Source organism: Cetorhinus maximus, chromosome 14, assembly GCF_964194155.1.
Source record: "Cetorhinus maximus chromosome 14, sCetMax3.hap1.1, whole genome shotgun sequence".
Taxonomy (NCBI): domain Eukaryota; kingdom Metazoa; phylum Chordata; class Chondrichthyes; order Lamniformes; family Cetorhinidae; genus Cetorhinus; species Cetorhinus maximus.
The window spans coordinates 68436658-68461457 of NC_135892.1; the positions used below are offsets into that span (position 1 = coordinate 68436658).

Here is a 24800-nt window from a genome sequence, read left to right on the forward strand (position 1 = left end):
CAGTACGCCAGGTGCGTCCTTACCAACACCCTGTACAGTTGTAACAAGACTTCCCTATTTTTAAACTCCAACACTCCAGCAATGCAGGCCAAAATTCCATTTGCTTTCTTAATTACTTGCTGCACCTGCATGCTAACTTTTTGTGTTTCATGCACAAGAACACCCAGATCCCTCTGTGCTGCACTTTTTTGGAGCCTCACTCCATTTAAATAATGATTCTTCCTATCAAAGTGCATGACCTCACACTTTCCTACATTAAACTCCATCTGCCAAGTTTTTGCCCACTCGCTCAACCTATCTATATCCCCTTTCAGATTCCTTATGTCCTCATCACAACATGCCCTCCCACCTATTTTTGTATCGTCAGCAAATTTGGATACATTACACTCTGCCCCCTCCTCCAAGTCATTAATATGGATAGTAAATAATTGAGGCCCTAGGACTGATCTTTGTGGCACTCCACTAGTTACGTCTTTCCAACCTGAAAAAGATCCATTTATCCCGACTCTCTGTCTTCTGCATGTTAACCAATCCTCAATTCATGCTAATACATTACCCCCAATACCATGAGCTCCTATCTTGTGCAATAACATTTTAGGTAGCACTTTAGCGAATGCTTTCTGGAAATCCAAATACACTACATCTACTGGTTCGCTTTATCAACTCTACTTGTTATATCCTCAAAGAGCTCTAGCAAATTTGTCAAACATGATTTCCTTTTCACAAAACCATGTTGACTCTGTTTGATTGCATTAAGCTTTTCTAAATGTCCTGTTGTCCTATGGCTCCTCATGCCCCCAACGCCAAGCTATGGCACTTCCATGCCCATTGACCAGCTGTACGCTATATAGAGCCAATGAATCCTATAGTGACAGTAGGATGTGTAAAAAAAACTTTTAAAAGTTCATTCATAACTTTCTACTATGTTTAAAAAAAGTCATTCCACTAGAAGGCAATGAAGTTGTCAATCATCCAGACCATGTGTCAATAACAAGGAACAAGTCCCTGAAACCACTTCCGCACCTGGCAGCCCTTCTGGCTGCCTCTGCCCTTCTTCCTGGATTGGCTGGCCCAACTCCATACTGCATCCATCCCCTGGCAATGAAGATCCTGCATTTGTGGACACTTTTGCCTGAAGTGGGCAGGCTGAGCTGGGAATTTTCCCAACTCCCCCTACCCATCTCGAGGATAAAAATCCAGGCCTGTGTGTGTGTGAGAGAGACATCTCACACCCAGTCTCAAGGTGCTCACTCACTCACCTTCAACCACTGTGTGTGTGTTGGTGTGTGGGGTGAGGGTATAAATGTAAAATGAACAATGTGAAATTGACCGCAGAGATCAAGTAATGTTTTCTCTGGGGCACAACTATTTCAACAAGAGTAATTGTTGTCTGAACTCTCAGCCAAGCATACATAATGATCCTGCTTTTGCGGGTGCTTTCTCCCGAGGCGGAAAGGCCAAGCCAGGAATTTTCCCAACTCCCACTACCCACCTTGAAGTTGAAAATTCAGGCCGTACAGTTCAAATTGAAGTTGCAGGTTATAACATATTTTATGCTTATGAAAGATACAACTAATTATATATTATGTGCACTAATATACTGAACTCTGTTATAGTTAATGCTTGCTTTATTATGAAATCATTTGATAAGATTATACTCTGCTAAGACCTTTGAAAAAAATGTAAGAACAATGGAAAAGATAAGATGGAGGCTTTAGTGCTTGCTTGCAGAAATTAAAGGATAAGATGAATGTTGAATCTACAGAAGTTGAGCTCGTAACTGAAATGTGAATCTTAGAACCTATGGAAAAACAGGAAGCAGCTGTAAGTGCCTACATATAGGGGCAGACGGAGTCCAAGGACCAATGACCTCAACTTGATCTAATCATACTGACCAAGACAAACTAAGGCCTAATATGGCATGGTGAGGGTCTCTTGATGAGGATAAAAGAAAGGGGGTTACAAGATATTATTGGCACACCTAGAAGAAGACAAATAATGGTCAAATGAACACAGCAATGGAAAAGACTGCCCCCAGAGAGCAGGGAAGCAGGAACTGCTGGAGTCGAGTCTCACTGTATATCTATTGCTGTTGTTGGGTGTTAACTTTGTCTTTCTTTGTGATATTTAATAAACTCTCTGACTTGATTTTAAAAAATGCGAGTCTATACCTTGTAGTCAAGAATCCTAAGTGAGACAGGTTGGGGTATCCTCTGTCTCACATAGATTATCATATTTGGGTGTCTTTCTCTCTGTGATATCTTACAGCAGTCCACATACATCCAAATCTGTACTTGCTCTTTGTCCTCTACTTACTGCCAAAACTTAAAGCAAGAGGGCTTGAGTTTTTATAGATATTTAAAGTGGCAGGAAAGCAGAGAGCCGAATGTGTATTAAAGCCATCATACTGATTGTCTGCCTTTGTCAGTTCTGTAGTTTAGTCCTGGTGTCCACATCGCTCCTGGTGCCACCCCTGAACAGAACACTTTTGCCTAATCTAATTCACCAAATTAGCCCACCACTTGACATTCTTGCAAGGGAAGTATTTTGTGAGATTCAAATTTTATATCTTGAATTTAATTATGTTTAAGAAACTACAAATTTCCACGTGTTGGTGGCGTTCATCTGCTATGGTTGATGTTCTTGACTGGACTGTGGTAACTTGGCGAGCTCTGTTAGCTGTCATATGAAGGAGGCACAGCCCACCCTCATCACTTGGATATACTTTGGTAGGGTTCATATTCTGTTACTTTAAAATGAGGTAACTGGAAAGTCAGCATCCCGGCCATATCAGGTGGCTGTTTGGTTTAGAGTCCAAACATGAGCCCAACTGCATTCATTTCATGGTACTTTTATAATTCCTCGTTCGTCAGATGTTACTTTCAATGATTTTTAACAGTTTATTGGTTCAATGATACCAGTTTACAGTAGTTAATAGATGGAGAAAACAATTAATTAAATCACCAGCAGCTGCAGTAGTCACTAAATGGTTGTTACTAGTATTTAGAGCAAACCACCCAGATACTCTTGCGTGGAATGTGGTCAGATACAAATATTTCTCGTAATTTTGCTGATTTCCCTTTTGACCTGAAGTTGTTCGTAAAATATTTTGTCCTGCTGAGCAACCACATATTAAGAAAACATTTTTGAGCAACTTAATTAGAAATTGTCTCTAACCACCAGCTAATATACAGATGAAAATGCTCTCTAATAATAAAGATATTTTTTCTTACAATATAGGCAAAATGTACTCTTGGATGATTTGATGGGGGCTGTGATTTTTTTTTCCTTTTGTTATTTCAAGGTTTGTGGCAGGTTAATACTTACAAAATACAGTTTATAATGTTTACATTGTCAAGATAAAAATCTCTGGCCCAGGACTTAAACATGCACCAACAAAAACAAAAATACCTGGAAAAGCTCAGCAGGTCTGACAGCATCTGCGGAGAGGAATACAGTTGACGTTTCGAGATGAAGAGTCATACGGACTCGAAACGTCAACTGTATTCCTCTCCGCGGATGCTGTCAGACCTGCTGAGTTTTTCCAGGTATTTTTGTTTTTGTTCAGATTTCCAGCATCCGCAATATTTTGCTTTTATCTTAAACATGCACCATTAGCTTGCATATCTGACAAGATATGTCCCTTAGGGATGTGATGACTGCTTGTTTAACCTACCAATACAAAATAAGTTTGATGAAGTGGCCCAGAAGCATTTGCATTTCATTACAAATCATAAATGCTACAAATTTCCAGCCCATTGCGCTGCAGTGACTTTGCTGCTTTGCTCTATAAAGTGTACTTGATACCTTGTCACAAAAAAAATTCAGACCTTTTTGTTTTTGGTCTCTAATTTTCAGATCTTTTTGTCTTCGGCCACTCTCATCCGTGGCATTATCGACCTGTTCCATTACCTTCAGAGATCTATAAACATTCAGTCCTAAGTCTTTACACTTCTCAATATCCTGCCATTTATTGTGTATTCCCTTGCCTTGTTTGCCTTCCCCAAATACATCACTTGATACTTCTCTGGATTGAATTCCTTTAAGGAAGGAAATCTGCCGTACTTAACCTGATCTGGTCCTTACCAGTGACTCCAGACCCCCAGTAATGTGATTGACTTAACTGCCCTCAAAGGACACTTAGGGATGGGCAACAAATACTGGCATTGCCAGTGGCACCCACATCCCATACAAGAATAAACAAAAAAAAAACCCAGCTTCTCTAGTCTCTCCACATAAGTGAAATCTCTCATCCTGGTATAATTCAGGTAATTCTCCTCTGCACCCTCTCAAAGGCCTTGACATCTTTCCTAAATTGGACATAGTATTTCAGCTGATGCATAATCAGTGATTTACAAAGGTTCAGCATAACTTCCTTGCTTTTGTCTCTGTGGCTTCACCATGAATTCCACATGTTTTGTAAAGCTTTCTCAACTTGTCCTTCCAACTTCAATGATTTATGTATATGAGCTCCCAGGTCTCTCTGTTTCCATACATCCTTTAAAATAGTACTATTTAGTTTGTATTGCCTTTCCTCATTCTTCTGCTCAAAGTGCATTATATTGTTTTATTCAACCAGGCAATTAGTTGTTTTGAGCTGCTAAAAAAATTAAGAACACTTAAACTTCCATTGTCCTTTAGAATTGATTTATGTATTGAGCATGAAATGGTTCATGGAACTTAGTAAAAAAACAAGGCGTTGTCTTTGTTACCAAAGAAACGATAATGTTAACAAATAAATCATCTGGTACAATTGCTATTGACATATGTAATTTTCTTTTTTAAATACCAGGTGGTTATCTGTATTAGGGGATCAAAGCTTAAAATTTATTGTGATAGTGATATTTTAGGTGCTGTACTAATATAGCCTCAGCCTTCTTAAAGGTGCACTATTGCTTAATTTGACATTGTTCATCACTGGAAGAGAAGAAGAAACCTTCAGAGTCTGACTTCTAGTAAATTTGTTAGAAAAAGTTTGTTTCTATGTTTATAATATTTCTCCAGATTGCCCCTAGCAACCACAAAAAATGCTAATAAATCACTTTGAGAAACAAGATTTTTGAGTGTATAGTAATACAGTGAGGAATAATTGTGGTGCTGATAGTTATCTACTGATTAATGGGTTCATAAAATTTACTAATTTAGTGACTAAAAGAGTTTTCAAACAGCAGCAAAACCCAGAACTACAGTGGTATAACTAAACGAAGTATGAAAACAACAGATCTGAGAAATGCTAGACCTAGCATGTCATAAATGGTTGTATAAAAATCCTACTATCAACAATCAGTCCTGTGTCAATCACTCTCTGGGTGAAAACATTCCTCAACTTCCCTTTGATCCTTCTGTCAATTACTTTAAATTATGCCCACAGGTTATTGACCTCTCTGCTAAGAGGAATAGATCCTTCCTATCCACTCTATGTGCCCAAAATAATTTTATACACCTCAACTAAATTACCCCTCAGCCTTCTGCGTTCCAAAGAAAACAACGACAGCCTATTCAATCTTTCCTCAAACTAACATTTTCCAGTCCTGTCAACATCTTTGTTAATCTTCTCTGGATGCTCACTAGTGCACTCACGTCCTTACTGTAATGTGGTGATGAGAACTGTACACAGTGCTCTAGCTGTGGCCTAAATAGTGTTTTATACCATTTTAGTATAACCTCCTTGCTCTTATGTTTACTCCTTCAGCTAATACAGGATATCATGCCTTCTTAACCACCTTATCTACTTGTTCCACTACCTTCAGAGATCTGTGTACATTCAGTCCAAGTCTTTACACTTCTCAATATCCTACCATGTTTTGTGTATTCCCTTACCTTATTTGCCCTTGTCAAGTGCATTAACTCACACTTCTTCGGATCGCATTCCATTTGCCACTTTTCTACTCATCATGTAGAAATTTTCCTGCAGTCTACAGCTTTCCCCCAAACTAACAGTCACCTGGCCAATTTTGCATCATCTGTAAACTTCTTAATCATACCCCTTCATTTAAGTTTAAATCATTGATAGATACCATGAAAAACTATGGACCTAGTACTGAGACCTTTGGAACCCCACTGGAAACAGCCTTCCAGTCACAAAAGCACCCATCAACCATTACCCTTTTGCTCCTTGCCACGATGATAGTTTCGGATCCAACTTGCCACTTTCCCTTAGATCCAATAGGCTTTTTTTTTTCTGATTAGACTCCCATGTGGGACCTTGTCAGAGGCTTTGCAAAAATCCATGTGGACTACATCAAACATGCTACCTTCATCAATGCCCTTTGTTACCTCCTTAAAAGTTTCTAATTAATCAGGCATTTCCCTTAAAAAGTTCATGCTGACTGTTCTAGATTAACCCATACCTTTTTAAATGATGATTATTACTGATCCTCAGGACTTTTTTTTCAACAATTTGCCCACCTCTGAGATTAGGCTGACTGGCCAATAATTACTCGGCCTATCCCTTTCTCCCTTTTTAGACAATGGTACAAAGTTAGCAGTTCTCCAGTCCTCTTAGCAGCATGACTGTCCTAGGAAAGATTGGAAAATGATGTTCCGAGCAGATAGAAGGCCAAACAATCGGAAGTTGGTAGTTTATGAGTGCCTAAAACATATTCACAGGATGGGTAAAGGTAACTGTATGGGTGACTAAACCTTGAATTTGTAAATGCTATTGGAAAGTGAAGGCACTTCATTATTAATGGACTGAAAAATAATGTTTTTGACAACTTACATTAATATAGTAGATTATTATGTGTAATCTGAATATGTAATTTTGAATCAAAAAGTCTCTCATGTTGGCCTCTGATTTTATTCCAGGTTGGATTGGATTTCACTCCACGATTTGCCAGCACTGAGGCACAGAAAAATGAACAGAGAAAGGTCTTCATTGAACAGATTCAAATTGCAAAGCGACTGGATTTACCATTGTAATGTAAAACCTCTTTTCTGTGGGAATTGGGAGATAGCTATAGGAAAGTCCAAGTTACTTGTCATCTATTTATGGCAAAAACAAATGCTTGTATTAGCTGACAGTTCAAGTTAATCAGCTATTTGATACTACAATGATCCAGTTAAATAGTATCATAAAACAAAACTCACCCATCTTTTTTATACCACTGTTAGTAATAATGGTACAGTATTTACTTTGTGCCTCATCAAGTTGCAATTTGCTTTGAACAGATATATAATAAAATCAAGACTTAGAATTTGTCTCATAAAGTCCTTTACAGAAGGAGCCAAGTATACTTTGGACCCATAATTCCTGGTTTGGGGGAATGCTAAAATTATGGACTGAATTATACGAGCTGCCAGATTTCCCGTGCCCCCCAGCTAAAGATTTGAGGGAGCCCACCAAGGGAAACACTGGCCGCGCTGCAGCCATTTAATTACCAATTAGCCTCTGTCCTGAAGTGCTGGAGAACTGGCTGCCCATTGGCCTTTAGCTCTCTGAGACAGGATTTCCTGATGCAGAAGGGTAGAGATCACACTTCCAGCCTATTTACAGTCAATTAGCCCTTCCATTCTTCTGGATCAGGAAGTCCAATCAGAGCCTGGCAGCTCTCCAGCACTTCGGGCCAGAGGTGTGTGATGTTGGATCAAAGTGTTGGTCAGTGTTTGGTGGTCTTGCCTGGTGCCAAGTTATCAGGCCAAGGTGAGGGATTAGGTGGCTGTGGTTTGAGAGGCCATGGGGGTTGGGCAACCCGGGTGGGGCCCTTGGTAGGGCCTTCCGATGGGCCCAGGGAGCTGGTTAAGGAGGAACCGCATCCGCCTCCTGTCACCAACCCGTGCAGGGAAACCTCCCAGGTTGGCTGCTTGGCATGGGCCTCTCCTGTTGTCGGTTAAATCCCAGCGCTGGTGGGACAAGGCCCTTAAGTGGGCATTAAATGGCCCACTGGCTGGCTGGCTGCTGACATCACCCCCACTGCTGGTATAATTGCAGTGGGGGCAGAAGCGGGTAGATAGTGAACAGGTCACCTGCTGGATTTAACAAGCCTGTTGGTGGGGGAGTGTTAAATTCAGCCGTAGGATTTGTACCTTTGCAGGACCAGGAATTTCTGATGCAGCCAATTTACGCTGAGGTTCCACAAGACAAACACTGTGGTCGTAGTTCCATTTAACTTCATTGCACACTGATGAAGCATGGGATTATAACACCCATCCTAAATTGCACTGTTTAAAGTTGCAGTTTGCCAGGACCCATTTATCAAAACAGAAATACTTGGTTAAGGAATCAGTGTTGAATTAAATTGCTTGTAGAGCCTTTCAGCTGCATCTTGGGAGACACAGCAGTTATTGTAAAAAATAAACTCAGTGTTATGTTCAGAAAGCTTCATCTCTACATTCCATTTGAAGAGAATTACAAAGCTAAAATCTAAAGACTGCTTAACAGTGGTGGATAATTGAACAAAAAATAGGAGGAGGGGAGGCCCCATGAACATCCCCATCTTTAATGTTGGCAGTGCCCTGCACATGAGTGCAAAAGACAAGGTTGAAGTCTTTGCAACCACCTTCAGCCAGAAGTTAAGAGTGGATGACCCACCTTGGCCTGCTCCTGATGTCCACACCATCACAGATTCCAGTCTTCAGCCAATTTGATTCACTCCACATGATATCAAGAAATGGCTGAACGCACTGGATACAGCAAAAGCAATCGATTCCGATAACATCCTGGTTGAAGATTTATTCACCACAGCTAGCTGCACCTCAAGTCAAGCTGTTCCAGTACAGCTACAACATTGGTATCTATCCAGCAAACTGGAAAATTGCCCAAGAATGTTCTGTCCACAAAAAGCAGGACAAATTCAATCCTGCCAACTATCACCCTTTCAATCTGTTCTCAATTATCAGCCAAGTGAAGGAAGGTGTGGTTAGCTGTGCTAGCAAGCAGCACTTACTCAGCAATAATCTGTTCACTGATGCTCAGTTGGTTCCACCAGCACCACTTGGCCCCAGACCTCATTAGAGTCTTGGTCCAAACATGGACAAAGCTGAGTTCTAGAAGTGAGGTGTAAGTGATCACCCTTGACATCAAGTCTGCATTTAATTAAGTGAGGTATCAAAGAGCCTTGGTCAAATTGAAGTCTACGGAAATCAGGAGGAAAACCCTCCACTGACTGGTGGTCCACAACCATTCACAACTGGATGTGGCAGACTGCAGAACTTAGGCCTGATTTGTTGGTGGTGGAATCGCTTAGCTCTGTCTATCGCATGCTGCTTACACTGTTTATCACACAAGTAGTCCTGTGTTGTAGCTTCACCAGGCTGACACCTCATTTCTAGGTATGCCTGGTGCTGCTTCTGGCATACCCTCCTGCACTCTTCATTGAACTAGGGTTCATCCCCTGGCTTAGTGGTAATGGTAGAGTGGGGGATATGCCGGGCCATGAGGATACAGATTGTGGTTGAGTACAATTCTGGTGCTGCTGATGGCTCGCAGCGCCTCATGGATGCCCAGTCTTGAGTTGCTAGATCTGTTCGAAATCTATTCCATTTAGCACGGTGGTAGTGCCACACAACACGGTGGAGGGTATCCTCAGTGTGAAGGTGGGACTTTGTCTCCACAAGTACTGTGCAGTGGTCACTCTTACCTATACTGTCATGGACAAAAGCATCTGCGGCAGACATGTTAGTGAGGATGAGGTCAAGTATGTTTTTCCCTCTTTTGGTTCCCTCACCATCTGCCGCAGACCCAGTCTAGCAGAGATGTCCTTTAGGACTTGGCCAGCTCAGTCTATGGGAGTGCTACCAAGCCACTCTTGGTGATGGACATTGAAGTCCCCCATCCAGAGTATATTCTGTGCCTTTACCACCCCCAGTGTTTCCCCCAAGTGCTATTCAACATGTGCGACAGGACATACCCAGACATGGTGTCTGGGACATTATCTGTAAGGTATGATTCCGTGAGTATGACTATGTCAGGCTGTTGTTTCACCAGTGTGTGAGAGAGCTCTCCCAATTGTGGCTCAAGCCACTAGATGTTGGCACAGAGGAATTTACAGGGTCAAAAGGGCTGAGTTTGCCATCATTGTTTCTGGTGCCTAGGTCAATGCCAGCTGGTCCATCTGGTTTCATTCCTTTTAGACTTTGTAGCAGTTTGGTGCAGCTGAGTGGTTTGCTGTGGGTCTGAAGTCACATGTAAGGACCCTTGTCTCATTGATTTTAATTCCAAATTTTTATTGAATTAAAATGCCACCATCTGCCGTGGTGAGATTGGAACCCGGGTCCCCAGAGCAGTACTCTGGGTTTCTGGATTACTAGTCTGGTGACAATACCACTATGCTACTGCCACCACCTCTGCTGCTGCTCACCCCCCCACCCCGCCATCTGCTATGGTATTGTCTCTTCATGCCACATGAAAGATTTTCAAATTGTATGGTTGTAGCAATAAACTCCAATGAAACAGTGTCAGATTCGTGGCATGAAACTTTGCCAAATAGGTTTGAGGATTACAATCCATATAGATAACAGTCACTGCAGAGTTGGATATGTAGACTTCAAAACGTTGTAGAGCCAACGTCAAACTCAAGGTCTCTTTTTCTACAGTTGAGTATTTCTGCTGACAAGAATTTCACTTTCAAGAAAAGTAACTGACTGGCCGTTCGATCCCCATTTCATCCTCCTGTAATCAAACTACACCAACACCTAGGTCACTGGCACAAACGGCCAGTTTAAATGGCTTAGCATAATTTGGTGCTGCTAAGACCATTGCGGTAGTCAAGCTGTTTTCAAGCTGTCAGAGGCACTTTGACACTCCTCTGTCCATTTAAATTTCTTGCCTTTCTTTAACAAGCTTGTCAGGGGAACCACTACAGTGCTGAAATTCGGAACGAACTTCCGATAAAATCCACTCTTGCCTATGTACCACAAAAGCTCTTGTTTTGTCTTAGAGGCATTGGAAAATCCAAGGTAGCCCTTATTTTTTTTTCTCTAGGTGCCTTGCCCCACAGTGAGGCCCAAGTAAGTCACTTTTGCTTTGGCAAATTCTCTTTTTGCTAAGTTTATGACCAAATTGGCTCATTGTAACCAATCAAACAATTTGTTCAAATGTTCCTCCTAGGTTTGGCTGAACACAACCAAATCATCAATATATACAACACAGTTGCATAATCCTTCAATGACCTTGTTGGTTAATCTTCGAAAAGTTGCAGGTTTTTCATTCCGAAAGGCATGGACTTTACTTTGATGAAGTCCATCCGGGTTTATGAAAGCTGATATTTCTTTGGCTGCATTGGTCAATGGAACGTGCCAATATTTCTTTAATAAATCAATTTTTATAACGAACCTTGCTTGTCCAATCTTCTCAATATAGTCTTCTAATTGTGAATTTGGATACAAATCTGCTTTTGTTACTGCATTGACCTTGTGATAATGTGTACATAATTGTTGTGACCCATCTGATTTCAGTACCATTACAATAGGTGAGCTCCAGCTACTGTGACTTGGTTCAATAATGTCATTTTCCATCATTAACCTGGTCTCCTCCCTCACTTGGGCTAACTTCTCTGGTTGCATATGTAAGGATGTTGCTTTATGAGTAATGCATCCCCTACATTAATGTCATGCATGGCCAAAGACATTTTCTCTGGCCTATTCACACAAATCGATTTATGAGTTTGTAACAGCTTTCGTAAGTCACCTCAACGGGTTTTTGCAAGATAGCATAATCTATCTAAATTTTTGAGCATCTCCGTATTATCCAATCTGATTACTGGAGGGCCAATTTTAGAATTTTCGATTTCTGATTTATTCTCAAATCACTCTGATATTTTTATTTCACTCGCTGATATTTTTATTTCACTCCCTACTTCTTTACCACTTTAACCACACTCCTCCCGCCTACTATCTTCCCTGTCATAACATCACTTTAACATATTAAAGTGATTCAAATATAAATTAAACTTAGAGATAAAAACAAAAAACTACTGCAGATGCTGGAAATCCAAAACAAAAACAGAATTACCTGGAAAAACTCAGCAGGTCTGGCAGCATCGGCGGAGAAGAAAAGAGTTGACTCGAAACGTTTCGAGTCAACTCTTTTCTTCTCCGCCGATGCTGCCAGATCTGCTGAGTTTTTCCAGGTAATTCTGTTTTTGTTCTAAATTAAACTTAGTTGTACATTGTCCCTAACAGTTGACATCGCAATGCATTCAGTGATCCCTTAGGTCAGTCATTGTGATTGATGTTGATCGAGCGCTCAGTGTACTTGTTCCAATCTTGAAGATCAGAGGGGTAATTTTGACTTTGGGAAAATCAAGAATGTTGTATAACAGGCTGATCCGGTATCACCTGTTTTCTACTGTCCCCAAAGTCAAATTTACCACACATAGTCAAAGTTACTCCAGGCATTAATTTCAAACTGCTGCCTCCATTGTAATGGTGCCTGCAGTAATGGTGGAAGCTTAGAGCACCACTGTAAAATCTTTTCATTTACTTTGGTGGTGTTTCCTGCCATGCATTAATGAACTCCCTTCTGATGTGGTATTAAAAGAAATAGGTGAGAAAATTGCAGATGTAATAATCTTTCAAAGCTTTCTTGATTTGGAAATTGTGCCATTGGATTGAAAAACTGAAAACATTTCTCCATTATCTAAGAAAGATCAGAGAGAGAAACAGACAACTACAGGCCTGTTCATTGAACATCAGTTGTGGAGAAATTATTAGAATTTGTCATTAGGGGCAGAGTGACTGGGCACTTAAGAAAATTTGAACTGATTAGAGATAGCATGGATTTGTAATGGGTAAATTGTGTCTGACTAATTTTATTGAATTTTTTGATGTCAGTAAAATGGTGGGTATGGTAGCATCTATGGATCTTATCTGTATGAACTTCCAGAAGACATTTGATACAGTCCCACACAAGTGATTATTAGCAAAGCTGAAAGCACACTGGATTGGTGGCAACCTAGCCTTGTGACATACCTTGGAAATTGGAATGTAGAAGATAGAGGCTGGAATTTTCTAGCCCCGTTGGTGTCAGGCATCATGGCGGACTGGGGTGAATATGGTGAAAAGGCCAAAAGTCGGTTTTACGCCAGCGTGAAAGCACAGCGGGATCATCCGATGGTGTCCATAAGGCGGAACGCCAATCCTGCTGGAGGCTGGTGTGAACCCCCTTTGCATCCCGCTAATGGGATGCAAAATAAGGCCCAATCAGAATCGTGCCCCCATGCTAGATTTACCATTACGCCCGTGGGAAAACACGCTGGCCCAGAAAATGACAAGCATGGCATGCAGAAGTCGGCACTTACCGTTAGGGCTTTGTTCAGATCACAAACATCTGAGCAGCAGAAGATGCTGGAGCCCTACAGCTACCGGACCCTGGAGGAACACGTACATCGCATGCTGGATGGATTCTCATGGAGTTGGCTCTGCCCGAAGCAGCTCTTGGAAGGTGGGAGGTCTCTGTTGATGTCTCAGGTCTGCTTCGGAACATCATGATCTTGGCCATGGGCTGCTACGGATGATTGGTGAAGGGACAGAGGAAGGTCCACCTGTGAGGAGGAAGGAGTTTGAGGGGGGAAAGAGTCCAGGGAGAGGAAGGAGTCCGGGGGGAGGAAGGAGTCCCTGCTGGACCAGGATCTCCATGTGTGCACATGTGGACACCACATCATCAGAGAGCAGGCGGACGCATTCCTCTGACTCATATGCCACTCTGTTGAGGGCTTCCAGCAGCTCTGCGTGATGTTCCCCTGCCTTCTGCTGATACTCCACAATGAGTTGGAAGAACAAATCCAGAGGCTCGTCACTTGACTTGGACCTCACGTATGCCTCTTCCCCATAAGTCCTCTGAGAGCCGGGGAGCTCGGCTGAACTTGCCTCCTCCTGCTGCGGACACATGTCCATGCAGTGACCACCAGATTGTGAACCCAAGCCTGCTCTAGATCTAGGCCCCAGCGAGGTGTGTGTCTCTGTGCTGGTGGAGGGCAAGTGCTGTGATGGGTCTTCCAGGTTACTTATTTCCAGCTCTTCAATGAAGGAGACGTCTTCGTGGCTGGACGACCTGGATGGAGCTGAGGGACTAGCTGGCTAAGGGTGTCAGAACTCTTTGTGAACCAAAGTAGAGGTAATTAGTGCATGGCAGCAGAGTCAAAAGCAGGAGAGAGAGCACTCACAATTGCGTTGAGAGAGAAGGATGATGGGGTGCAAGATCCTCACGTGGGTGTTTGCTGCTGACCTCACCATCACCGCAGGCACGGTCCATGTCCTCACCAGTCAGCGTGATGGCACAGTCCTCAAAGTGAGTGCGGGACCTAATGTGGGCCAATCCACCCCTGGTCTGGGACCTCTCCCTGCTGATGTGACCCACCTTCTCCTGTATGAAAACAGATGGAGAGAGTGTGAACAGGATACATGGCACTGCATGAAATGTTTGTGTGGTGGGTGGAGCCATAGACAGGATGAGGACGTGAGCTCCAGAGGATATGAGCCTGATAGAGATGTGAGGATGAGTGTGAGAGTTAGTAGTGTTGTCCCTTGAGGTGTGAGATCCCTTGAGGTGGTTGACGTATCCTGGCGGAACGGATGAGAGCACTCATCCTCTTCCTGCACTGGGTGGCTGCCCCCCTCTGTGCTCCACTGGTGCTGACCGCTGCTGCCACTGCCTCCCAGGTCAGATTGGTGACTATGGTGGTTCTCCTGTGGCCAGAGCAGGGATAGAGGTCATCACGGCGACCTTCCACTGTGTCCAGCTGACGCCCCAGAGAGGCATCACTAAATTTGGGGGCTGCTATCTTCTTTGCTTTCAGGGCCACCTGTCACCTGGAGCAGTCCTGGTTTGAACGTTAGGCATTGGTGGGCTCTGGTGGGCTTTAAATATGGTGCCCGAGTGAGGAAGCGTTGAGGTCATGACGTGGCGGACAAATCCGAGCTCACCCACCAGCAAACTGGCATGTTCTCTGTGAATGCATAATTAATGAAGCGGGACATGCCAGGAATGGAACAATATGGCAGCCAGCAAGTAAAACATCCTTTTTCCTGCCCGCTACTGCACTTTGGGACGATTCCACCCAGAGAGTAAGAATAAAAGATGGTTGTTCTAATTAGTGGGATGTGACAAGTGGTGTTCCCAGGGGATCTGTACTGTTCAATGATTTGGATGAACTAATAAAAACATGTATCTTAAAGTTTGCAGCTTACTTTCAGTTGGGAGGCAGAGTAAATTGTACAGATTGGAGCAGGAAGTTACAAAGGGAAATAGATAGATTACATGAGTGGGCATGACTGTGGCAAATGGAATTCATTGTGGGGAAGTGTGAGTTCATCCACTTAGATTCATTAGAGACCTAAGGCGTATTTTCCAAATGGTGAGAAACTAGGAACAAGGAGGAGCAGAGATTTGGATGTCCATGCACAAAAATCACTAAAACTTTTTGGACAGAATCAAAGAGGCTAATGGAATGCTGGCCTTAATCTCAAGGAGGCTGGAATAAAAAGGGATGGAAGTTATGCTTAAGTTGTGCAAAACTTTGTGCCCATCCCATCTGTGGTTCTGCGTTCATCTCTGGCCAGCTCACATCAGGCAGAATATATTGACCTCAGAGGGGATGTAAGCACAGAATAAACAAAATAACACTGAGCTAAAAGAGTTAAATTACAAGGAGGGGTTGCATAAACTTGGCTTATATTCGTTTTAGTATCAAAGATTGATTGGTGATCTAATCATAGCATTCTAAAATGATAAATGGATTCAAAAGGGTAGATAAAGAGAAACTATTTCCTTTTGCGGAGGAATCAAGAGCTTTTGAATAAGGGGATATACTCTTAAAATTAGAGCCAGGCCATTAAGAAGTTACATCAGAAAGCCCTTCTTCACACTGAGGGTAGTAAAAATCTGGAACTGGGTCCCAATAAAGGCTGTGATTACTGGGTGAATTAAGGCTTTCATGACAGAGATTGAAAGATTTTTGTTAGGTAAGCCTAATAATGGAGCAACGGTGAGTAAATAAGGTTGATTATTTATTTAATAATTGATAAATAAGGTTGATTATTTATTTATAAATAAGACTGATTTATAAAAATCAGTCATCATCAAATTGAATGACCGAAATGTGGCTCTCCACAGTGGCAACACAGATCAAAGTCCTAGGGCAGAATTTTCTGCTTGACGTGCAGGGGGGGTGTGCCCTGCATGTCAGCGTGTAAAATGATGCACGGTGACGTCGGATACTCACCCGACGTCACCGCGCGCCATCGCAATATTTCGCTGGGCGAGCACGCGATGAAGTTAAACGTGTGCCCGTCATTAATTAACGGGCTAGTTAAGGCCCTTAAGTGGTCAATTGACGCCGATTTTGAGGCACCCGTACGATCTTCGGGTTGGCGCACAGGCGCAACGGGCAGGCGGGTAAGAGAGTTTTTAATAAAACTCATCCGCAGGCGGGATAAGAGGGCTCAGTGGGGTCGTCAATCTGGTCTGTGAGTATTTATTGCGGAAAGTCTTTTAAACTTGCCTGTGTGATCTGTAGCAGTTCAGCATGAACTCCAGCAGCTTTCTGTGTACTTTGAACCTTCAAGTCAGCACTCTGCAGTTAGTAATATTTATTGGGCCTGCAGCTTTCCGGAGGCCTCCCTTTAGCCTGGGTATGGGTTCTGACATGTCCACTGGAGGCAGCTCCTCTGAGGAGGAAGGGAGGGCTAGAATAAGAAGGAGGCCAGGAGTGCACAATCAGCCTCCAGGGGAGCCACCTTTGGGAGTACAGGCACAGGCACAAGGGGCGCAGGGTCAAAAGGTAGTCCGAGGCAGAAGGGGCCACAGAAGACGCCACGATCCTGCTGCCAGGGTATACAGGTGGCGAAGCAGCAACCTCAAAATGACTTGAGGTGCAGTGCCGAAGGAGGCTCCGACTGTCAAGGGAGACAGTCAACTATATCTGTCAGATGATTGGCCCTGAGATCTCTCCTAACTGTGTGGGTGGGCACCCCACGCTAGTGGCTCTGAAGATCACAGTTGCCCTCAACTTCTATGCCTCTGGCTCCTTCCAGGGTTCGGTGGGTGATCTTTTGGGTGTCTCCCAATCAGCTGTGCACACTTGTGTCAAGCAGGTCACAGATGCTCTGTTCAGGAGTGCATTGACGTTCATTCACTTCCGTTGGGACCAGGCAAGTCAGGCACAGCGAGCCAGAGGCTTCGCGGCCATTGCTGGCTTCCCCCGCGTCCAAGGTGCAATAGACTGCACACATGTGACCATCAAGGCGCCAGCAGGTAAGCCCGGTGCCTTCGTCAACAGGAAGGGCTTCCACTCCATGAACGTGTAGATAGTGTGATCACAGTATGCTGATTCTACAAGTGTGTGCCAGGTACCTAGGCAGCTCCCACGATACCTACATCCTCAGACACTCCCAGATGCCAGGACTCTTCAGTGCTTGGGCTCGACTTGATGGATGGCTGCTGGGTGACAAGGGCTATCCCCTCAGAAGGTGGCTCATGATGCCTCTCTGCCATCCATAATCAGAAGCTGAGCAGTGCTACAATAGGAGCCACGCCTGCACAAGGACTGTGGTGGAGAGAGCCATCGGTCTTCTCAAGATGCGCTTCCGATGCCTGGACCGCTCAGGGGACACACTCCAGTACCCCCCAGATCGTGTGTCAGTGATAGTGGTTGCATGCTGCGCTCTCCACAATCTTGCGCTGGAAAGGGGGGACGCAGTGGACGATGAAGACGTTGACGCAGTGGATGCAGCTGCACATGATGAGTCCATTACTGATTCTGAGGATGAGGAGGCACAGGGGAATGATGAGGGGCTAAATGCTGACCCAGGACTACACCAAGGAGGCAGGGACAACTGGAAGACTTTAATCCAACAAACCTTCAGATAGCTCCACACAAATGGATCAGCAGGACCAGCCTTTCCTGGCGCTTCCATACTCGGCACCTAAGTGCTAAATCTGCCAGGTCATCAGCTGCAGCTAAGGGCTTTGGACATAAACTTCAATGTCCACTCAAACACTCATGACATGTATGTAAAACATACAAATGCAGAACAAAGGAGCCACCCTCAGCCATGGTAACACATCTGGTTTTAATTTTCACCATCAGAAGTTCACACAAAGTCAAAACAAAACATTATTCAAGCAGAAAAATTTTAAGTACCTAATCTAGGGCCAACAGAAAAGCACCACTGAGAAACCCGTGGTGTGCCTAAGGTGCCTTATGCTTACATTTATGGGTGCTATGTCTTGGTGCCACCCCATCACTCGGAGTGGCATCTCAGACAGTCTGCTGACTCTGCTGTCCTGTTGGCCTCGATGACCTTGGCAGCTGTTCTCTGGCCCGTGGAGCCTGTGCCTGGGAGGGATCTGCCAGGTCCACAGCTGGCATCTCCCTAGTCGCTGCAGCCTCACCCGATGAAGTGGTCACTGGGAGAGGGGCAGAGCAGCTGTTGCCCTCATCCTGAGTGCCGGGAGAGGAGCCCGCAGATACGACAGGCAGCTGCTCCGTCAATGTGAGGTCACCCCGGACCTCCCTGCTCATCGTTGATGGCTGGGCAACTTGCTGGGATGCTTGAAGCCCACACCATCTCCCACATTGGCAATGACCAGCTATGGCCACTGGCGCTGTGAGGGCTTGCAGGTCCGAGTGTAACCCCAGGAGAAGCTGCTTGTTCTCCTGGAGGCCCCTCTCCACAAGAGTAGCCACTCTCTCCATGGAGGAAGCATGATGCTCTGCCATGAGGCACATTGCATCAGTGATGCTCCACATGGACTCCTCCACCACGGACACCAAGCAAAGCATAGTCTCATGCAACACTCCCAGATGCTCCCACACACCCGGCCGCATTTCCTGCAGCTGATGCATCGCAGACGACTCCAGAGGCACATCATCACGCACCGACTGAGCATATGCCTAGTTCCCTGCAGTCCTCCGACTGCTGGCACCATCGGTACTCTCTGTCTCTGCCAGCTCCTCCAGCGATTGTGAAGTGCCCTCTCCACTGTGCCCCGGGACACTAGCCAATGTTGCAATGCCCACCGATGCGCTAGCATCTGCGCTGGTGCCTGCCTCGCAGAAATGGTGTGACGCAGGTGACAGTTGAGGGCCCTCAGGTGTGAGAGGGGGCATCTGGAATTGCTCCTGGTGGACAGGCTCTGATGATGCTGAAAATAACAACAAGGTCAGTGGATCAGTTAGCGTGCACACAATGACACACCTCATCCCTTTCCCCCTGGCTCATTATGCGCTCAACCTTCCAGAACCTATGGAGACGAATATTGGTGGGGTGGCAAATAGTGAGGAGGATATCCTTACATTACAGGCGGATACAGATAGGCTGGCCAGATGGCCTAAGGAATGCCAAATCGAATGTTATGTGGATAAGTGTGAGGTGATGCACTTGGGCAGGAGAAACAAGGTACAGGAATACACGAGGAATGGTAGGACCGTGGAAAGTAAGGAGGATCAGAGGGACTTTGCTGTGCATGTTGACAGGCCCGCTAAGGTAGCGGGACAGGTACTTAAGGCATTTAAGAAGGTAAATGCCTTACTTGCCTTTATCAGCCAAGGAATAGAATATAGGAACAGGGAGGTCATGTTGCAAGTGCAGAAAACGCTGCCTGGGCGACAGCTATAGTTCTGTGTGCAGTTGTGAAATGCGCTTCATGGGAGGGATGTGATTGGAGTGGAGAGAGTGCAGAGGTTGTTGACCAGGATGCTGGCTGGGCTGGAGAGTTTGACTTATGAGGAGACATAGCATAGACTGGGGTTATTTCCCCTGGAGCAGAGGAGATTGAGGGGTGACATTATTGAGCTTTATAACATTATGAGGGGCATGGATAGGGTTGACAAGGGGAAATGTTCCTTTCTGGCAGAGGGATGAGTAACCAGATTGCATTGATTTAAGGTAAGGGGCATGAAGTTGATAGGTGATGTGATGATCAACTTTTGCACAGTGTGTTGGGAATGTGGAATGCACTGCCTGAAAGGGTGGTGGATGCAGAAACCCTCCTAACATGTAATAAGTATTTGGATGTGCAGTTGCGATGCCATGCCATACAAGGCCATGGGGGTAGTGGTCGGAAATGGGATAAGGTGCTTTGGAAGGTGCTTGACACACGCATCTTCAAAGGGCCGAGGGACCTTTGTCTATGACCCACACCTCTGACTCTATCACTCTGTGACCGAGCAATGTTGCAACAATAACAAATCAAACAATCATCAGTGCTATGGATGGTGGGAAGACAGAGCGGATGTCACTGTTGACCTCAAATACCTGGCTGTTCCACCCCAGCCTCATCGACACCAGTGGACCTGGGTGCATGGCGCCTCTCAAGCTCCAGGGCCTCCTGCTCGAAACGGCTTAACATCATGAGCTGGGCCTGACCGCCTCCAGTCCTCGAACATTCACAGGCATTGTGAGCATTCTTCCCCTGAAAAACAGAGAAGACCATTCATTGCGGCTAATCGCACATGGACTCTGCATGTGCACGCCGCACCCCAACCACAGTGGCCCATTTCAGGCCTCCAGTGCCTCCTCTCCCCACCACTGCTGATCAATCACACAAAGATGGTACATATGCTCCCAAACCCCCCAAACGGCCACCTTGGACACATTCTGCGTCCATCGCTTTAGGAAACACACAGTCTTTGCTCCCATAGCAAGGAGGTGCAACTACGTGCAGCGTCGAGGGCAGCAGATGGCTCTTGGCCACGAGACCTTGAGGCTCCCCTTCCACAATCTCATCACTGTGGATAGGACATGTGTTGGAGTTCTGAGTATGCGCCTAGCTGCATCTCCTGCAGGTTGCCCCCAGACTAGTCATGTGCGACTAAGAGCAACACATGGTGCGGGGGAGAACTCATCTCCTCATCAACCACTCAGACTGATGTAAGCATGGGCAATATCTGTTTGCCACCCAGCGTACGAGAAATGCCCAACATGATTCAATGCAGTCACAACAGTAAGACTTGGGGGGGGGCCCTCAAAGGCTAAGGCTACCTACTGGGTTAAATGCCCAATGCCAACATGGTGCTCACCCTTCCAGAGCGCAACAAATCGTTGAAGCGCTTACGGCACTGGATCCAGATGCGCCGCACCACGTCGCGGGAGCTCACCACCTCCGCCACCTCCTCCCAGGCACGCTTGGTCATCTGAGGGGCCTCCTCTTCCCATCCTGGGGGACTAACGCCTCCTGCCGTGCTGCCACCTCCTCGAGGAGGGCAGCAAGGCAGTAATCAGAAAAGCGAGAGGCGCATTGGCCCCCTGCTGGCCTACCCTGCAGCCTGCCCTCCTCCTGTGGCAGATCCTGCAGCCTGCCCTGCTCCTCTTCCCTTCCCTCCAGTGTGCTCTGCTCAGCTGACCCCCTGCAGTGTGACCTGGATGTGGCCATTGTGAGCAGCCTACAGGAGGCTGCCAGGCTTTCCTTTAAACAGACTGCTGGGTCGCCATTGGACCCAGCAGTCTGTGCACGCCTGCCGCAGCCCACATACTCCCTCTATTCACGGGAGTTGGAAATGGGCTGGGCGGGCCTTAATTGGCCCACCTGTGCAAAATGGTGGTACGGTCCCGATCGTGGGCGCTGATCGGGTCCGCGTCCACCCGCAGCCGTTCCAGCTCCGCCCGCCCGACAGACAGAAAATTCTGCCCCTAATGTTGGTCAATATCTGTGGAACGTTAATTACATTTTGTCCATAACATCTGGTTCAGTGTTGACATACCCTACAACTCATAGGGCAGAGTATTCGGGTTGACGGGCAGCCGCGCTCAGCGGTCCCAGGAGCGGCCAGGGAATGGACCACCGACTGCGATCGGCCCCTGACTGCGATTTCATGCTGGCTGGCCAGTTAACAGCCAGCCAGCGTGAAAGGTGCGCTAAAAGGCTCAGCACTGCCGGGATGGAGGCGAGAGGAGGGCGAGTGCTGAAGTCAGCGTGGGCGCAGGATTGCGTGGAAGGAAAGCTCCCTGAAGGCAGAGAGCTGCCTCAGGGAGCCGACGAATTTAAAATCAATAAAAATAGAATGTAAAATCAGGAGAAAAACTCCATGTGCCAGAATGAGACACCTCAAGTTACAGATGATGAAAATTTTTTCAAAACATTTTTAAAATTAATCATGGATACTTCATCCCACCCTTGGATGAGGTTTCTTCAAAAATGCAAAGGCCACCTGGCCAATTCACCCACCCGCCAACCATAACATTGGACAGGCAGCAAAAAATCACTGTCATTCAGTAGACAAAAGGGCTAATCTGTACTATTTCACTTCAGTGATGTGTGCCAGTGGCAAAACACATGCTTTGGATTTATTTTTTTAGCTGTGCACTGTTGTTGTAGCTAGTTTGTCTTGAGCATTTTCCCTTTTTGTGAATCAGGTTAGCAAATCAGGAAGTTGAATTTGCATGGCCTTGCCCTTTTCATTACTCTCAATTCGAATGTAAAGAATAGAGTTTGGTGAGATAGCATGCAACATGTTCAAGACTTCCATTTCTGGTTTGTCGGGAACAATCTAAATGCTGTTTGGCCTGGTCTGTTGATGTTTTCTTTCTAACAACACAGACTGTGACCTAAAGGTGTGCGTATATTTATTAAGAAAAGTATTAAAATATTTATATGACACTGGGTGGGGGTAGGGGAGAATAGAGCCATAAATACCAAGATAATAATTGTGTGCGTTACTGAACTAAAAACAAAAGCACATATGATTTAGAACATGCACTTGTCGTTCTCATGTGCCGAAACAAACAGTGTTGGATCGTTTGTCAATGTTTAATTAAATGACAGGTTCGTATAGGAACAGACTTAACATTACTTAGAGGTGGAAGAGTAGTTTTAACATTATGGACTGGTGTACACAGGTGCAATACTGGAATTTCTCTGCATGGACTCCTTGTAATAAACATCCAAGTGATTTCTGAAAGGTGGTGTGGAGGAATTTAAGGACAGTCATTCCTGAAGTTAGTGAGATACTTTCAACTCTGTGCGTCTGTTTAGACTCTAAATAATTTGAGAGGTTTTAAAGCAAAAATGGGAGCAAAATAAACCAAAACAGCAAAATCTATTACCAGATGGGCAATCTTTTAAGTTCTTTATATTTTGAAAGTACCTAGCTGCAAGGGGCAGGAAGTAGTGTCACAATGTTTCCACCAAAGAATTGTTTAAAAAACTGAAACAGCTTAACACATGTTTTTTATTATTTGTTCTTGTGATGTGATGTGAGTGTCATTGGCAAAGCTAGCATATATTGTTCATGTCTAATTACCCTTGAGCAGATGGTTGTGAGCCACCTTCTTGAACCACTGAAATCTGTACATGTAGATACATCTACAATGCTGTAGGGAGGAATTTCCAGGATTTTGACCCAGTGACAGTGAAGGAATGACAATATATTTGCATGTCAGGATGGTGTGTGACCTGGGCGAGACTTGCAGTTGGGGTGTTCCCATGCAGCTACTGCTCTTGATCATAAAACTGGTAGATATTGAGGGTTTGAAAGGTGCTGGAAGGTGGAAGGAGTCGTGGGGAGTTGCTGCAGTGTGTCTTGTGTATAGTACATACTGCTGTCACTGTGTGCCGATCATGCAAGCTTGTTTGTCTTGAATGGTGTTGGCTTCATGAATGTGGCTAGAGCTGCACTTATCCAGGCAACTGGAGAGTATTTGATCACACTCCTGACTTGTGCCTTATGAATAGTGGACAGTGTTTGGGGAGTCAGAAGGTGAGTTGCTTGCCACAGAGTAACTTCCAAGGTGTTGATGGTAATGCCATAGAATGACAAGGGAAGATGGTTAGATTCTCTCTAGTTGGAAATGGTCATTGCCTGACACTTGTGTTACTTGCAAATGTTACTTGCCACTCATAAGCTCAGACCTGATTGTATTCCAGGGACAGAATTTTCTGCCTGTCGGGCGGACGGGCCGGACCCAATCTCCAGCGGGCGGAGAGCCGATCACCGCCAGCGAAGCGGGTTGCACCGCCATTTTACGTGGGCGGGCCAATTAAGGCCCGCCCAGCATGACGTCCAGCGGGAAGCGCTGTGCCCTTCCTGTGTGGGCGGGGGATTCCCTAAAAGCGAGAGTGCGCTCTTTCGCGCATGCACACGAAAGAGTGCACATCTCCCTGAGGCTAAGTGCAGCCTCAGGGAGATCGCTTCCACTTTGAAAAATATTAAAAATAGAAAATGTCACATGAGATGGGACATGTTCATAATTTACAGAAAAACTTTAATAAAATTTTTAAAACCCTGCATGAAACCACATCTCGCCACTGGATGAGGTTTCATGTTTTCTCTATTTGCCGCCGGGGCTCCTGGCCTGTCCATCAACCTTAAGGTTGGACGGGCAGGTCCTTTAATTGTTTAAATGATCCTGTCAATGGCCTCAATTGGCCATTGACAGGTCGGTGGGCCCGCAGCTAATTTTGCAGCACCCCCGCCTTCCTGAAAATTTAAATGGGGCGGGATGATGTTGGGGGTTCCGCCCAACGCCATCCCGCAACATTTTACACGTCGGTGAATGGGCCCCGCCACCTGCTCACCAATGGCAAAATTCTGCCCCAGGTCTTGCTACATGTGGGCATGAACTGCTTCAGTATCTGAGGAGTTGTGAATGGTATTGAAAACTGTGCAATCATATCATATCAGATTTTTAGCTAGAGATTACCATTTAAAATTTATTCTAATCGATCATTCAGTATACTGCTTGCATTGTGTTATTCTAATTATTCATTTTTTCCTTATAGAAATGTACATTCCCGCTCTGCTGGGCGTCCAACCATTAATCTTCTGAAGGAACAAGGTCTAAAATTTAAATTTCTTGTTTTCAGTTTTATAAGTGTCATATGTATATTGAGGCCTGAGTTTTCACAGAGACGGAAGGGCTCC

The 24800-nt window shown here is 45.1% G+C and overlaps 1 protein-coding gene across 4 annotated transcripts in view; it reads left to right on the forward strand.

Moving 5' to 3' along the window:
* Nucleotides 1-24800, forward strand: part of tatdn3 (TatD DNase domain containing 3) — a 95979-nt gene that overhangs the window by 59261 nt on the left and 11918 nt on the right. For all 4 annotated transcript variants that reach the window (XM_078557037.1, XM_078557039.1, XM_078557040.1 and 1 more), the window contains 2 exons: nucleotides 6808-6917; nucleotides 24659-24714. In XM_078557037.1, coding sequence (XP_078413163.1) covers nucleotides 6808-6917; nucleotides 24659-24714 — 166 coding nt within the window. The remainder of the gene's footprint in view (nucleotides 1-6807; nucleotides 6918-24658; nucleotides 24715-24800) is intronic.